Source organism: Narcine bancroftii, chromosome 1 (assembly GCF_036971445.1).
Source record: "Narcine bancroftii isolate sNarBan1 chromosome 1, sNarBan1.hap1, whole genome shotgun sequence".
Classification (NCBI taxonomy): Eukaryota; Metazoa; Chordata; class Chondrichthyes; order Torpediniformes; family Narcinidae; genus Narcine; species Narcine bancroftii.
The window spans coordinates 409,215,721-409,233,017 of NC_091469.1; the positions used below are offsets into that span (position 1 = coordinate 409,215,721).

General features: G+C 40.0%; 1 protein-coding gene across 2 annotated transcripts in view; it reads right to left on the bottom strand.

The window, feature by feature from the left end:
* Positions 1 to 3,736: 3,736 nt before the first annotated feature.
* Positions 3,737 to 17,297, bottom strand: part of igf2bp3 (insulin-like growth factor 2 mRNA binding protein 3) — a 149,024-nt gene continuing 135,463 nt past the window's right edge. For both annotated transcript variants that reach the window (XM_069913886.1, XM_069913887.1), the window contains exon 15: positions 3,737 to 6,270. In XM_069913886.1, the coding sequence (XP_069769987.1) occupies positions 6,172 to 6,270 (99 nt within the window). In that variant the 3' untranslated portion in view covers positions 3,737 to 6,171. The remainder of the gene's footprint in view (positions 6,271 to 17,297) is intronic.

A 17,297-nucleotide genomic window follows, 5' to 3' on the forward strand; every position in this document is an offset into this window, starting at 1 on the left:
TCCATCCACAACTCCTCCAACCTTCATATAATCTACAAACTTACTAACCCTCATCATCCAAGTCATTTATTAAGAAAAAAATCATCAAGAGCAAGGATCCCAGAACAGATCCTTAAATACTCCACTAGTCACTGATCTCCAGGAAGAATATTTTCCTTTCTCTACTACTCTCTTCTTTCTCCATGTAAGCCAATTTTAAAAAATCCACACAGCCAAGGTTCCATGGATCTCATGCCTCACGAGTCTTTCATGGGGGACCTCGTCAAATGCCTTGCTAAAAGCCATGCAGACCACATCTTTATCCTCATAAATTTCTTTTGTTACCTTCTCAAAAGCCTCAATTGGACCCATGAGGCACAACCTTCCCTTCACAAAGTCATGCCGACTATCCTTGAGTAGAATGTACTTCTCCTAATCCTCTTATATCCTATCCTTAAGAAACATCTCCAGTTTGCACACCACTGATGTAAGTCTCACCGATAGGATTCTCCCAATTACCTTTTTTTAAACAAGGTCACTACATTTGCCTTTCTTCAATCCTCTGGCACCTCTCCTGCAGCCAGAGGACTCAAAGATCACAGCTACTGCCCTCACTTTCCACAGCAACCTGGGGTATATCGTGTCCGGCCTTGCAGACTTATCTTAATGTTTTTAAGAAGATCCAATACTTGCTCTTCCTTAATCTCATCATCCAGCACACAAGCCTGTTCTGTTCTGACCTCACCCTAATCAATTGTGAATACTGAAGCGAAGTATTATTTTAGGACCTCCCCAACCTCCTTTAGCAGCCCCATCTTAATTCTCATCATCCTTCTTCACATACACATTAAACACCATGGAGGTCTCCTTAATCCTACAACCCAAGGCCTCTCATTCCCCCTTTGTGCTCTCCTCAGTTTTTATTTTTAGCTCCTTCCTGTATACTACATACTTCTCATGAGGCCTTTCTGGCTCCTGCTTTGTATTTCTCATAGCTGCTTTTTTCTTCCTCTTGACCAGCTGCCTCACCTGTTTTGTCAACCATGATTTCCTTTGCCTACCATCTTTTTCTTGTCCCAGTGGGACAAACCTATCCTGAACCCAGCACAAGTGGTCCCTAAGCATTAGTTCTGTGCTTTCTCCCTTGAACATGTTTCCAATTTACTCTCGTTAGCTCCTGCCTCATCCCTTTGTAATTAGCCCTTGCCCAATTAAGCACTTTCCCATTTTATCTGTTTTTATCCTTTTCCATAGATATGCTCTATGGAACTCAGGGAGTTGTGGCCACTCTCACCAAAATGCTCCCTCACTTATAGGTCAGCCACCTGGCCAGGTTCATTACCCAGAACTAGATCCAGTGTTGCCTCTCCTCTCGTTGGCTGGTTCACATACTGTGTCAGGAATCCTTCTTGGTCACAAATTCAGCCCCATCTATCAGTTAGTAGATGCCAGTCAATATCACCCATAACTACAACTCTATTTCCTACACCATTAAAAAATCTGCCTGCTTATCTGCTACAGATTACTCCCAGCACAGTGGTAGCTCCCTTCTTACTTCCGACTTTCACCCACCGACTCAGTGGACACTCTCTCTACAGCCTCCTTCCTTTCTATAGCCATGATACTATCTATGGCCAGTAAAGCTACTCTTTCCCCCTCCCCTTTTACCTCCCAACCTATTCCTTTTAAAACACCAAGTCTCTGTAACTGCCACAGCATTGTAGTTCCACATTCTAATCCATGCTCTGAATTCATCCCTTTTATTCCTAATAAACCAGCATTGAAATAAACCTTTAAAACCCTCTAACTGGCTACATTTGTTTTGTCCCCTGCCTGTCCTTCCTCACAAACAGAACACATAGCATCATGCTTTTGACCTTCTTCCCTATTTTCTGCACTCACATTGTGGTTCCAAACCCCCCCTGCCAAACTACTTTAAACCCTCCCCAACAGCTCGAGCAAAACCTGGCTGTCTGGATATTGGTCCCTTTCCAGTTCAGGTGCAGCTTGTCCTTTTTTGTACAGGACAGACCTTCCCTAGAAGAGATCCAATCTCTCAACCACGCACTCATCTTCCACCACTTCCTATTCCTACCCTCTCTGGTGCATGGCACAGGCAGCAATCCAGAGATTTGTGACAGAGTTTTGAATAAGTGCAAGATATTATGCAACATATTTCACAAGTATCCAGCCAAACAAGATTTGACATCATAAAAAGAAAGCTGTGTTAATCAAGGCACCAAATGGAATGTTGGCCATTGGTCAAGGGATTGAATTTAAGAGAACAGAGATTCTACTGCAACTCTGCAGGGTACTGCATAAAATTCTGGTCTCTCGACTAGAAAGACATACTGGCTTAGGTGGTGGTGTAGAGGAGATTCACCAGGTTGATTTTGGATATGAAGGGGTTAGCCCGTGAGGAGAAACCAAATCACTGGGACTAGACTTGCTGGAATTCAGAAGGATGAGGAGGGTAAACATATAAAAACACAAAATTATTATAAGAAATAGCAGAAAAGTTGTTTCCACTAACAGGCGAGATGAGATTGAGAGGACCTAGCCTCAAGGTTCAGTGGAATAGATTTGGGATGGAGGTGAGGAGCAACTGTTTTTCACAGAGAGGAGTGAATCTGTGGAATTCCCTACCCAAGGAAGCAGTAAAGACTGCCTCATTAAATACATTTAAGACAGTTCGATTATTTCATTGATGGGAAAGTGACAGTCCTGAGGAAAAGGCAAGTAGATGGAGATGCACCCGTTGCAAGATCAGCAAGATCTCATTAAATGCCGGCACAGGCTCAACAGACCAGATGGCTTACGACTGATATGTTTTCTTATATAATCTGCTTTCACTAGAGGCAATGATAATTTAAAAAACTGGACAGCAAGAGATAATGAACCCATGAAAAAGACTGATCCTCAGGATGAAAAAAAGGAAATTGTGATACTTCAGCAGCTCAAGAAAGGAAATGAGTAGTTTGGACTCACAGATTATGAATGTAAAAACAACAATGTAACTGGTGTGACCTAATTATTTGGATGCAGATGCTCTGGCAGATTCTTTCTGGTACGAACCTGCCAGATACCAAGACAGCATTAGGAGCTAATTCCACAGGCCTGTTGGTCCAAAGCATCTTCACTGACCTATTGCAAGGCCTACCCCAAAATATTTGAAAACCACTGGCTGTTAATGAGATTCTTTCTCCTTTCTTATCCATGAACTCCTGCAGGAAAGTAAAACGTACAGAACTGAAATAACAAATCTGTTAGCAAGTTACTGCATTCAGTATTTTTACCAATATCAGCAATTGTACAAAGGTTTGAATGTATGCAAAACTGTAAAGAGAATTTAAGTGTACAAGATTCTAAAAGGTGAGCTTCTTTCAAAATGCTGCAGAAAGATTAGCTCACTGACATAACAAAATTCTAATTCCAACCCAAATAGGTCACAAGGAGAAACCAGTTTCCCTGTATTAGCAGTTAAACGACAATATAAATGTAAATTATAATATTGTGGAAGACAAAAACAGCCTCAACAGAGAAGTTGTTAAAGTTCGGAAAATGTCAAATCTTGCGTCGATGCTACGTTACACACAACTATTTTTCTGCACGTTTTTCAAGAATATTAATTCGGTCAAGAGGATTGAAAGAGAAATTTGGTTTCAAAACATAATTGACAAGACATGGAATGCCATTTCCCTCAAGTTAGTTCAAATATTTAAAAAAATGCAATTTTGTTTAATACTTGCAAAACACGTAGGAGTTAAATTCTTTTATTTCATACAGAGGCATTTGACAAGTGGGGGCTGCATTGGGGGCACAGTATTCAGATGAATGAAAAGTGATCCTAAATTTTCGTGGCATCACTTCCTCTTACAGAACTACCATCAAACTAAATGCCAGTTATTCCAAAATTACCATGTCATTTGAAAGTGAAAATTAATGTCATCTATCCTAGTAACAATCTCACAATATAATCCAGAAAATTAATAATACAACAGCAGCAGATCAGGCGATGTCAATGCAGCACTGAAACCAAAACCATGGAAAATCAATTAATTAAATGTTACTTGCAAGAAAAACAACACAAGTGGGCTCTGACTTTTCAGCCTCACATCAATTCATTTAAGCTATTAAACGATCTTCTGTAGTTCAGTAATTTTATGTAAGAAAAACACTTGCTAACTCTATGTGAAGTCACTGTCAAAAGAATGAAAATTAATTCATCTTGCTAAAGCTACATCATAAGCTTTGAGAATTTTTCATTAGTAATGAATATATGTAAGGCAAAAAAACACAATTCAGACCATTTTTAAATTGTCTAATCTGTACAAAAAAAAATGATCTTTGGAACAACCGATCCTATGCAGATAGGCCTCTAATTCAAATGTATCTAAGAGGTAGATGAAAAATTGATGAAGTAAATGGTTTTGCCGAGTTGTGCCCCTCTAATTCAGTGCACAGCATGGTGATTCTGATCATCTCATGCACAAAAAAAAATAATCTCAAAAGGTTCAGAGGTAAATAGCATGGCTCTGCTCAGACCACACACACACCCACGCACGCGCACTCACTCACTCACTCACACACACAGCAGTGTTTATGCACGTAATATGCACTGCCTTCATTTAAAGCGATGAGGTAGATGGAAATTGGGTTCGCTCAGGAAACTGACTGGAGCATTTCATCATTACCACAAATCATTTTAGCTTATTCTATTCAGACAATATGTTGGGAGGTGAGCAAGCTATTTTCTGGCTATCAATCCAGCTTTAACATATTATTGCTATACTGGTTATTTCGAGAATGTGCATAAACCCTGCTGCATTTTGATGAAGTGCAGGAAAGAGTTGAAACTGACAGCTTTCTCCATGGCTTAGTGTAGTCCACTACAGCAGCTGCATATGTAAACTATTATTTAAAAACTTCAGAATGATCAAACGTTCAACTTTGTCTCCCCATTGTGGTGATTTAAGTGTGTGGTTCAATTGGTTTAGAGTACACTCTCACAAAAAAAAATCAGGCTAAGTGCACCCAGGCAGATCCACGAGCTCTACCATTAATTGCAGATGAAGCTTGCTCTTTGAACAGAATGGCCAAGTCCAAGTAGACTGATATTATGCAAAAAGATGCAGTGATGGTCAAAGGCACCAAGGGTCCATGCATTTAAAATTACCCAGTTATACTAAAAGCTAATCCATTTTGCAGTCTCTTTCCCCAACCCCAGCCTCTTGCCATCACTTCCTTGTTTTGTTCCCAAAAGTACCATCAATCAAAAAAAAATAGGAAATAAGCAGTTTCATCCTATCCCTTAAAAAAAATGGCATTGCTGCTATTGGTATAATATTGGCATTATTCAGCGTCTCAAACATTCACAGAATTTTGATCAAATGTTGGTGTTGTGGACCTCAGGAAAACTGAGGCTAATATCATTTATCGAATACTCCCATTAGCCAGCAGCTAGAAGCAACACATTTAACATCTGTATTTCTGTGGTGCTCCTAGCCTTTAGCTGATCAAATTTTACTTTTTTATTAAAAAAATAAAATGCTTGACTATTACTTTTATAAAGTATACAAAATAAGCAGAAAAAAGGAACAATTGAGGTACTAAATGCCTGAGGTAGTTTAGTAAAATGCATAATCAATTCATGCCCTGGCCAACACCATTCAACACTTCCCTTAGGTTCTAATGGCAGTGTTCTAGTCATCTTTGTAAAATAATCCAATTTTAAAAAAAAAGCAAATTTTGCATGGTGGGACAGTTGCCTTAATTTTGCCAATTCCCTTAAATCCTCCCCACAAAAATTCCAGGTATTTAACAATTGGAACTATAAGAGCAATGCCTTTTTGTAAATGGTGAACATTAGAAGAGAAAGCTTCATTAAACCCAACATTTCCAAACATTTTGGGAAAGCTAACAAGGCAATAAAGTTTTGAAATTAGAACAAAAGAAGGGAAGTGAAAGGGCCTCGTTTAAAGCTGGGTTTTACAAGGTTTCTTTTTGAACGCCTAGAGAATACATTCACACAAAGACAGAATTCATAGGTTGCCTGGTCCTTGATAAAGGTGTCTGGGGAAGGTGTAACATACGCTTCTTTTCTCAGCAACAGGTTGAACTCGCTGTGATTACACAGTCTTCTCTCTTTGGTCTGGCATCTGTCTCTGTGGTAGATCGAAGATCCTGAACCTTTCACTTTCTTCGTGGTTGGGGCGGGCCACTCTGCGCAATTTTCTGCTGCTGTTGTCTTTTTACTTGGGACAAAATTTCTTGAATTTTTCGTTGAGCAAGCTACAAGACAAGATGTCAGTGAGTGACCATACGAGCAAATTTGTCAAGTCCACATTTGGGATTAATTTAATCCAAAAACAGAATGCACATTTGAAAAAAATCTCCCAAAAGACAGCCAAAATCAAAAGGCCATTGCTAAAAAGAAATCTACAGTTAACTTAGTGCTGAAAAAGTAATCTAGTACTTGCTTTCAAAATTAAATACAAAACTTTAAACCCATTCCTAAAAATCAAAAACCAAGATTCACAAAAGCGCAAAGTAAATATAGATTTATTTTTGAAAGCCGATTCAATTTTGCAGGTTATAGAATCATACAACATAGAATAAGTCTGTTCGATACATCACTGTTATCCTAGCTCTTAAGAAAGCTAACTTGTTAGGGCCAACCCAAACATTTCCCCCATGGCTTTGAAATGTTCTCCTCTTGAAGTACTTATCTAATTTCCTTTTGAAAACGAGTACATTTGCTTTCATAAACCTTGCAGGTTATGAAAATCTCAATGTGTAAATTCTCATCCTCGGGTTCTTTTTCCAATACATTTTCAATATGCATCTTTTGCTCACTGATCTTACTGCCAGTGATAATGGTCAATTCTTATCAACTCAAACCTTTTTAATTTGACCATTTCTTTTTAAAATATTTTTATTGGTGTTTATATTATACATAGCAGCCTCCTTTGAAGAAGACCGCAGAGCCCACCTCACTGACAAAAGGCAAAGGAGGAAAAACCCAACACCCAACCCCAACCAACCAATTTTCCCTTGCAACCGCTGCAATCGTGTCTGCCTGTCCCGCATCGGACTGGTCAGCCACAAACGAGCCTGCAGCTGACGTGGACTTTTTACCCCCTCCATAAATCTTCGTCCGCGAAGCCAAGCCAAAGAAAAAGATAACTTCTATACAGAAGTTATATATTGTGCTATAAGATTCAAAAGAAATTATTACAAAAAAAGCTTTTCATGATTTAAAAAAAAAATCCAGACACAATCCTATTGAAAAATAGAATTAACCACACAAAAAAAACCCAAAAGAAAAAATACTAATCAAAACCCCAGACCACTAAGCAAAGTTAAAAGCTAACAATATAGGAACCAAGTGACAACTATTTGGAAATGGACACACAGCGCCAAAGTTTCAGAACATCCCTAATTTTTTTTAGATTGGACATTAAATGTCTTAAAGACCTTTTTATTTAAAGCAATTTTATTTCCTTTGGACAATAATTGGTGGTATAATTTGACATTTTGTTCAGTCTCAGATCCCTGACTTTCCACTAATTCCTGAGGCAAACATTCTTGAAACACTTTGATTTACAACTTCCTCATAAATGAGAAAATCTCTTATTTATAATTATTTGGTTGATTTAAGAATAGCCTCGTTAGTTAAAATTAAGAATTATTGTAAACAGGATTTGAATCTTTCAATCTCAAATGAGGTGTGGGACTCCATTTGTAATCTGATTAATACGATCTCATTTTGTGCTCAACACTGTCGCAATTTTAAGTAGTCCATAGATAACATATGTCGAAAGTTAAATTGTCTAGGTTTTATTCAGATACAAATCCTCTATGTGACCAATATAAAATTGGTGAAGCTTCTTTGGTTCACATATTCTCAATTTGCCCTAGTTTAAAAACATTTTGGAAAGGTATCTTTCAAGCATTATTGGTGAATCTCAAGCTTAAATTAGAACCTTGACATTTAATTGCTCTATTTGGTTCATTTCAAGATGTTGTTTTACCAACACCAAATCAAAACCAAATTTTATCCTTTACTTCATTGATTAGTCAGACGTGCAATTTTGATTAAATGGAAAGATAATACTCCACCTACACAAACACAATGATTAAATTATTTTATGTCATATTTAAGTTTAGAAAAAAGAGATATGCCACCAAAGACTCCCCCCCCCCCTTTCAAATTTACTCAATCTTCACTTATGTGGCAATCAATCCAGATACAATAGTACACAACTTTGAGATTATCCTATACTCAGACACATGAGTGAGGTTAAAAAAGAGCAGAGCGCTTGTGCAAGTCATACAGCAGGGGTTAAGGAGGCACAGCGCCCCCATTTGGAAAATTTTTGAAAATGTACATAAAATTACCAGTTTCAAGCCATTGAAAAACTAGTCATATTAAACAAAACTTTTTTTTAAAACAGTGAGCACAGTATATCAGACAGACACCACCATCTGTACTCAGTCTCCAAGCCTCTTCTATATCATCAGACCAAACCTGCTTAACCTATGCTCAAACCAGAGCGTCTGGTTCTTCTGGCCTCAAGCAATACTTGCCCATACTAGCACCCAGCATGCCAAGCAGTACCCTTGCCCAACTTGCATCCATTCCCCAAGTAGTAACTACTACTCTGTATCCAATCCCCAGGCAGCACCCCTGCCTAACCTGTCCTCAATCACCAAGCAGCACCTCTATCCAATCCCCAGGCAGCACTAGGCAGAGCCCTTGCCCAAACCATAACCATTTCTTTGCACTGATGTTTATCTATTACTTGGAGTTTTTCTTCAGCTAACCTCAAAAGCAATTAGTCTTTCCCAATCGTTTCTTCACCCGAGGTTTACGAGATCTGGGTAAAAACACAAGGGAGCACCGCTGGTATAAACTGCATGGCTTTGCAATACGTTAGAATGCTTTGGCACTGAAGGGGAGCGCATGGGGATGTGCCGCCACTGCTATACTGCAGGAAACATGGCAACCAAAGTTGGCAGAGGAACATCCTAGACTGCATGGAATGAGCAGAGGGAGTCAGCGGAGGCCGGGAGTGCACTGATAAAATGTGGAGGTGGATTTTAAAAACACAGAACTGGATTTTAAAAATGCAGAAAATTTACATGCCCGTATATTTATAATCACTATTAATCATAATTCTTCAAGGAATGACAGACAGGTGCTACAAGCTTTAATATCCAGGAAAATGTTAACCATGACACTGCAGGACTAAACTTGCACAATGAGGAGACCTGATGATGGAACAGCAATTAAGTATGATCTGGTTCACTGACAGTGAGGGGTATATTTGATTAAACATTCCAGTTGAGGACAGGAGAGCTGTGTTGTCCCAGCCTAGTTCTGTTCTTTACTCTGATTGTATTGCTTTCAATTAACTTTCATATTCGTTTCCTGATCAATAATTACACGAGCACAAGTGTTTCTTCCCAACAGCTCTGGTCAACACCCCTCCCCCCCTCCCCCCCCCAAACTGCAAAAGATTGAGTTAGAAAGGTTGGATCAGCTCAAATTTCTGTTTTACACATTCTTAGACTATTTAATATTTAGAAGCTTGACAGATCTGGCCTTCATTAGGATCAGTGACCATAACTTAATTCAGGTCTAAAAAAACCTTAGGGAAGCTTGCCACGGGAGCAAAGGGAGTGTTGGGGGAAATGGGAGTGGAGAATGAGGTGCAAGGCTAGATTCCCACAGAACATGGGGGAGAAACACATCTAAGAATTTGGAGCTTTAAGAATGGATGTGTAGGAGGGGTAAAATAAAATTTAAGTGCTCAGGCCTGAAACGTCGGTAATAATATCTTTACCTTCGATGGAGGCCACAAGATCCGCTGAGTTCCTCCAGCATTTGTGTTTTTACTCTCATTAGATCAGCCCCAAGTCTGTGGCAACTCATGAGTATCTTTAATTCCACTTTATTCTCACCACATTCCCATTAGCTTTCCTAGATTCTACAACTTACTGGAGACCAGGAGTAATTTGGTGGACAATTAACCTACCAACCACCTTGGGAATGTGAAAGGAACCTTGCGTGGTCACAGGAAGAACATGCAAACTCCACATGGCCAGTACCCATGGCCAGGATTGCTTCTCTGAAAATGTAGTTTCTATTAATTTTTTTTCATGATTCTCCAAAATTATAATTGTAAACTTGGAAACTACACCTTTATGATGTAGTCACCATTTCTGACTTCATCTTGAATCTATGAACACCATTGCTGGAACATTTCACAAGTTTCAAACAAATTTAATTTGTCCAGAGTTTCCTATTTCTTGGTTTCTCTCAGCCCTAATGTATCTTCATCTCCTGGAACTTACCAGCTTTAATTATAGTCACTGGATTGCTTTTGCTTCCACTTAAAACATTCTTTCATGGGATATGAATACCACTAACGAGGCCAGCATTAATTACCCATGCTCCATTGTGTATGGCTTCATGGCTAATTGGTGTCTGTTCAAAGACTCTGCAGTGGACCCTACAGTTGTTATATGGATGATTGTGTTCCTACCAAGACTATCCAAATGTATCCTAACTGAAATCATGGATGAACTCAAGAGATCCACAATTTGTAAAAGAAAAGATCTGTTGCATTCAAATCAGGTGACTCAGAGACAAAGTGCAACCTCCAGAATGTCATTAACAATATAAAGAAACAATTCCAGACAAAGCTGGAGTCTGTCACTCTGTGCCATCCCGTCCAACAAGCCTAAATGACATAGTATCATTAACTGTGAAACATCTCTTTCAGATGCTCGCTCCAAAAGGTTAAACAATAATACACCTTTATGAACCCCTATAGCCTCTGGTGGCTGCCTCCCAGATTCTGAGGCTGACCTGAAACAATGTTCAGGAGGGCAAATTCTTGGAAAACACAGTCCAGTCAGTGTATAAAGCTACGTCTTCAAAACCTGCACAGACCAACTGCCCAGAGTTTTTGCAGACATTTTCAATTTCTCGCTTCTATGGTCTGATGTTCCCATGTGCTTTTCAAGAACATGCATTATATTGGTGTCCAAGTGGAGAAAGGTTATTTTACAGCGAACGGGAGTTGGAGAGAGTATGAAAAGAGGCTTGCTTAAATAGGAGAGAGATATTAATGGAGCGGCCATCATGGGAGTGGCCATTGTGTGAGTGGGTCAGAGTTGGAGTGGGATTTTGAGGCTTTGGCTTGAGAGGCTGAGGTAGTGGTGCAGGAGCTGAGGCAAAGTAAGGACATCTCTGTTGAGGAACAAAAATATTCCTTAAGAAGCGACACTTAAGGTCATGTTTTGCTAACTTTTTTTTTCTATTTCATAGACTGTGGGAATGGCAGCCATGGCAGGGACATGCTCCTCTTGCAGAATGTGGACAGTCAGGGAAACTAACAGTATCCCTGATGACTTTATCTGCGAGAAGTGCATCCAACTGCAGCTCCTTACAAACTCTGTTAGGGAAGTGGAGGAGTTGAATGAACTTCAGATCATTCAGGAGGCTGAGGGGGTGTTAGACAGGAGGTATGGGAATGCAATCTGCCTCTTAGGAGTGGAGGACAGTATCTGGGTAACAGGAGAGGGAAAGGGAATAAGTAAGCAGTGCAGGGCACTTCTGTGGCTGTTTCCCTCAATAATACATATACAGTTTTGGATACTGTTGATGGCGCATACTACCAGGGACAAGACATGATAGTCAGGTCCTGTAGCTAAGGAAAGTAAAGAGGAGAAGAGGTGAGCTGTAATAATAGTGTAGGGGAATAGGCAAGAGCTTCTATGGAAGAGATCAAAAATCCAGATATTATGTTGCCTCCCTGGTACCAGGGTCCAGAATATCTCCATTTGAGTTCACGGCATTCTTAAGAGGGAAGGTGAGCAGCCAGATGTTGTGGTCCATGTAGGAATAAATGACAATTTCATGAGGTCTTGCAAAGGGAGTTCAGAGTTAGGGGTGAAGTTGAAGGACAGGATCACCAGGGTTGTGATCTCAGGATTGCTCCCCATACCACATGCTAGTGAGGTTAGAAATAGGAGGATAATGCAGATTAACATGTGGCTAAAGACATGGTGCAGGAGGGAAGACTTTAGGTTTCTGGATTTTTGAGCTCTTTATCAGGGAAAGTGGAGCCTGTAGCAGGAGGATGGTTTGCATCTGAACTGGAAGGGGACTAATATCCTTGTGGGAAGCCTTGCTAGTGCAGCTCTGGGGGTTTAAAATAGATTTGCAAGGGGGTAGAACCACAGTGCCAGAGTAGATAGAGTGGGAGGAGGAAAAAGATGTTATGCTGTATACAAAGGCAGAAAAGAAAGGGTTGTGTTTGGAGGAAATGATGGTCTCAGGTGTATCTATTTCAATGCAAAGAGTGTTGTAGGAAAGGCAAACAAGCTTAGAGCATGGATAGGCATGCGGAATTATGTCATCATTGCCATTTGTGAAACTTGGTTGCAGGAGAGGCAGGACTGGCAGTCCAATGTTCTTGGGTTCTGTTGGTTCAGGTGTGATAGAGTGGGAGGGATGAAAGGGCAAAGGAGCAGTATTGCTCGTCAAGGAAAATACCACAGCAATGGTCAGACAGGACAGACTAGAGGGCTTGTCTACAGAGGGTATATGGGTAGACCTGAGGAATGGAAAAGGTATGACCATGTTAATGGGGTTGTATTATAGGGCACTTAATAGCAAGATTTGGAGGTGTAGAGAGATAGCAGACATCTGCAAGAAAAGAAGTTGTGTAGTAGTGATTTTGACTTTCCACACATTGACTAGGATTCCATATTTTAAAAGGGCTGGATGGCTTGAAGTTTGTCAAATATGTTCTAAATCAATATATCCAGGTACCCACTGGAAAGAGTGCAATACAGGATCTCCTATTTATGGAACAAGTAATTTGGGTCCAGTGATCATAATACCATCATTAGTCTGGTCCTTGGGTTGAGATTCTCAATTGGAGAAGGGATAATTTAAGGAAATGAGAAAGGATCCAGAAAGCCTGGATTGGACTGGATTGTTTTCTGGCAAGAATGTGCTCAGTCAGCAAAAGGCAATTTTGCAAGTAAAGAGTTTGTATGTTCCTGTGAGGATTAAAGGTTAAATTAACAGACATGAGGAACCTTGGTTTGAGGGATATTTCAGATCGGGTTAAGAAGAGGTGTAGAGCAGGTATCAGCAACAAGAAGCAAGTGATATACTTAAGAAGTATAAAAATGCAGGAAAAAAAACACAAGATGAAATCAGGAGGGCTAAAAGACATGGGGTTGCTTTCACAGATAATGTGAAGGAAAATCCTAAGGATTTCAACAAGTGTATCAAGAGCAAAAGGATAATAAAGAACAAAATTGGTCCTCTTGAAGATCAGGGTGGTCAGCTAGGTATGCAACCAGAAGAGAGAGATCCTAAATAGATTTATTACACCTGTATTTACTCAGGAAAATGAGGCAAACAAACAGCAAGATCATAGAATGTGTACAGATTAAAGAGGAGGTGCTTGCTGTCTTGAAGCAAATTAAGGTGGATAAATCCCCAGGACCTGACTAGGTATTCTCTCAGACCTTGAGGGAGGCTCATGCAGAAATTGCAGGAGGCCTAGCAGTCTTATTTAAAATGTCCTTAGTCACAGGTGAGGTGCTCATACACCTGTTGTGTTTTTTTTTTAAAAAAAGACACCAAAGTAACAGAAAATAATAGGCCAGTGAGCCTGACATCAATAGTTGGCATGTTGTTGGAAGGTATTCTCAGAGATCAGAAATGTTTGGATATCCAGGGATTGATTAGGGACGGTCCTTGTTGTTTGTGTTGAATCAATCTTGGAGTTTTTCGAGGAGGTTACCAGTTGAAGGAAAGGCTGTGGACTTTGACAAGGTCCCACATGTGAGGTTAGTCAGGTAGTTTCAGTCACATGGGTTTTCTTGGCGTAGTAGTAGAATGTATTCAACATTGGCTTTATGGGAGAAGCCAGAGAGTGGTAAAGGATGATTGCCTCTCAAACTGGAGGCCTGTGATTAGTGGTGCCTCAAGGATCAGTGTTGGGTCCATTTTTGTTTGTCATCTATATCAATGATCTAAATGATAACATGGTAAATTGGATCAGCAAGTTTGCAAATGACAAAAATTGGAGATGTAGTGGACAGCAAGGAAGGCTATCAAAACCTGCAGAGGGATCTGGACCAGCTGGAAAAATAGGCTCCAAAAAAAAAAAATGGCAGATAGAATTTAATCCCGACAAGTGCGAGGTGTTGCATTTTGGAAAGACAAAGCATGATAGGATATAAACAATAAACAGGGCACCGAGGATTGCAGTAGAACAGAGAGATCTTGGAATACAGGTATTTAATTCCGTGCGCAGTCACAGGTAGATCATGTCTTAAAGAGAACTTTTGGCACATTGGCCTTCACAAATCAAAGTATCAAGTAGAGGAGTTATGGCAATGCTATACAAGATATTGGTGAGGCCAAATTTGTGTGCAGTTTTGATCACCTAACTACAGGAAAGATATCAATAAAATTGAAAGAGCGCAGACAAGATTTACTACAATGTTGCTGGGACTTCAGGAACTGAATTACAGGGAAAGGTTAAACTGGTTAGGACTTCATTTCCTGGAACGTAGAAGAATAAAGTGAAATGTGGTATGGAGTAAATGCAAGTAGGCTTCCCCCCACTGAGGTTAGGTGAGATACAAGGGAGAAAGGAGAGTTTAGGGAACATTACAGGCAATTTATTCACACAAAGAATGGTTGAAGTATGGAATGAGTGGCCAACTGAAGTGGTTAATGCAAGCTCAGTTTTAACATTTAAGAAATATTTGGACAGGTACATAAATGGATGGGATGGGTATGGAGGGATGTGGAATAGGTGAAGGTCACTGAAACTAGGCAATAGTTCAGCATAGACTAGAAAGGACAAATGGCCCATTTTCTGAGCTGTTGTCTTCTATGGTAAGCTGGCTCAACAACTATCAACCTGTAGCAGTTGCATCGACCGATGAAGTGCTTTGAGAGGCTGGTTTTGGAGTAGATCAACTGGAACCCTTTAATTTACCTATTGTCACAACAATTCAATGGCAGATGCCATCTTGCTCACATCCTACTCTGCATCAGATCACTTGACAGGCTGTTCATTGTATGAACACTGAGCTGTAGTCAATCATGCCAGAAAAATTAATAATCAAGCTCACGGATCTGGAACTCCATTCATCCTTGTGCAACTGGATGCTCAATTTCCTCATTGGCACACCCCAATCAGTATAGATTGGCTACATTGCTTCCTCCTCAAACACCATCAATATGGAGAAAATTCATGGCTGCATGCTTAGTCCTCTGATCTATTCCTTCTACAGTCTACTCTCACAATTGCATCGCCAAGTTCAGCTCCAATGTAATCAGATTTGCTGACAACACCACTATTGTTGGCCAAATAACAGGAAATACCATTAGATTAAAGGATTGAGATCAGGAATTTGGTTGGGTGATTCTAGAACAACAATCTTACTCTCAACATCAACATGACCAAGGAGGTTATTGTGTACTTTAAGGGAAGACACTGGATCGGACCCCCATCTTCATTGCTGAGTTCAAAGTTCAAATATACTCCATACATGACATCACATCCAACCCTGAGATACTTTTTCCTGTGGGCCAGGTGGAGTTTCTACTTGTTGGTCACCAAAAACTGTACTGAAGAAATATGTATACAGAGAGATGCAAAGAAAGAAATGTAAACAAACTGATTGCAAATACAGAAACCAAGTGTCCTTAAATGAGTCTATTGTTCAGGAGTCTGATAGTGCAGGGGTAGCAACTGTTCATCAACCTGGTGGTATGAGTCCTGTGGCACCTATATGTCTTGGCAGCAGCAAGAACAGAACATATCCTGGGTGATGTGGATGCTGCTCTACAACAGTATCATTCCATGCAGATGTTCCTGATGGTCGTGAGAATTCTCCCTGCGATGTACTGGGCTGTATCCACTACCTTTTACAGGACTTTCTGTAAAAGGTATTGGTCCCTCCATATCAGGGTGTGATGCAGCACAGTTTCCACTACATATCTGAAGAGGTTAGTGAAATAGTATCTTCAAGTTACCATAGTCCGCATATTAGAGAACTTTCTCAAGAACCAGTAGAGCCAACTGTGAATAAGGGCCGCCAATGCCTCCACTTTCCAAGTCTCAAGAGGTTTAACACATCTATCAAATTTCTACCAATGCACTGTGGAATGTATACAGAGCCTTTGGAAGCACAAGTCTGCAGAAAGTGGCAAATATAGCCAAGTCCATCACAGGCACCAACCACTTGTCCATCAAAGACATTTATGTGAAGCACTGTTCCCATCATATTGGTCGCAATCTCTTCTTGCTGCTCCCTTAAGGCAAAAGCTACACAATCCTGAAGTCCAGAATCTCCAGCTTCAAGAACTAGTTTTATCTAACAGCCATCAGGCCCTTGAATCTCCCTGCACTATCCAACCCTAATCATAAACTACCTAATCTGCACTACTGAATTTTTAAATTTTTTTTTGCACTAACTACATCTTTTTCTTCCTGTATGTGTAATTTAATTTTTTTACTAACGTAGTGATGTATTGGAGCCTAAAGATGAGCACTCAGTGGCACAGGGATAGCTTCTCTGCTGCCATCAGATTCCCAAATGATCAATGAACAAAAGAATTTCAGTGCATCTTTACATGTGTATATAACACTCATATTGGCTGCTGCCTTGAACTTCCATATTCAATATTGATCCAGTTATATTCTGTGTCTGTATTGTAGACGATTTGGAAAGTATACTGCAGATGGGGCTGTACTCATCTTCCTCAGTTGTGAAAGGCCAAGGGGCTGGGAGATCTTGAGGTCTTTGGTAATTTCTGCACCACAGTTGTAATGCAGAATGCAGACATGATGAAGCACCTTGCTTAAAGTGAAGCATGGTCCAAATCAATGTTTTCTTTATTTAAGATGTAAATTTCAAGCAAGTTTGAGCCATTTTCATCCACAGTTGCAGAGAGTATTCCATCAACACCTTATTTGTAAGTAGATGGCACAGAGGGAAATTGCATGAGTCAGATACTCAGCCTTTCCCATCCTCTTGGAGTTTAAGTTAGTGTTCTATTATATTTTTGTACAATGGCGACCTCTGGTGCATTTTTGGGGTCCTGAATTTTTGGCAAGTGAACAGTTTTCAACTTGAGCACAGACAAAACTGATGGGAATTTTAGATAAACTAAATTTTCTGAAGGTGGAAAATAGGCTGCCCATGAGAGAATGAAGACAACAGTCTGAGAGAAAATAATTATCTCAGCAAAAAGGGATGGTCTT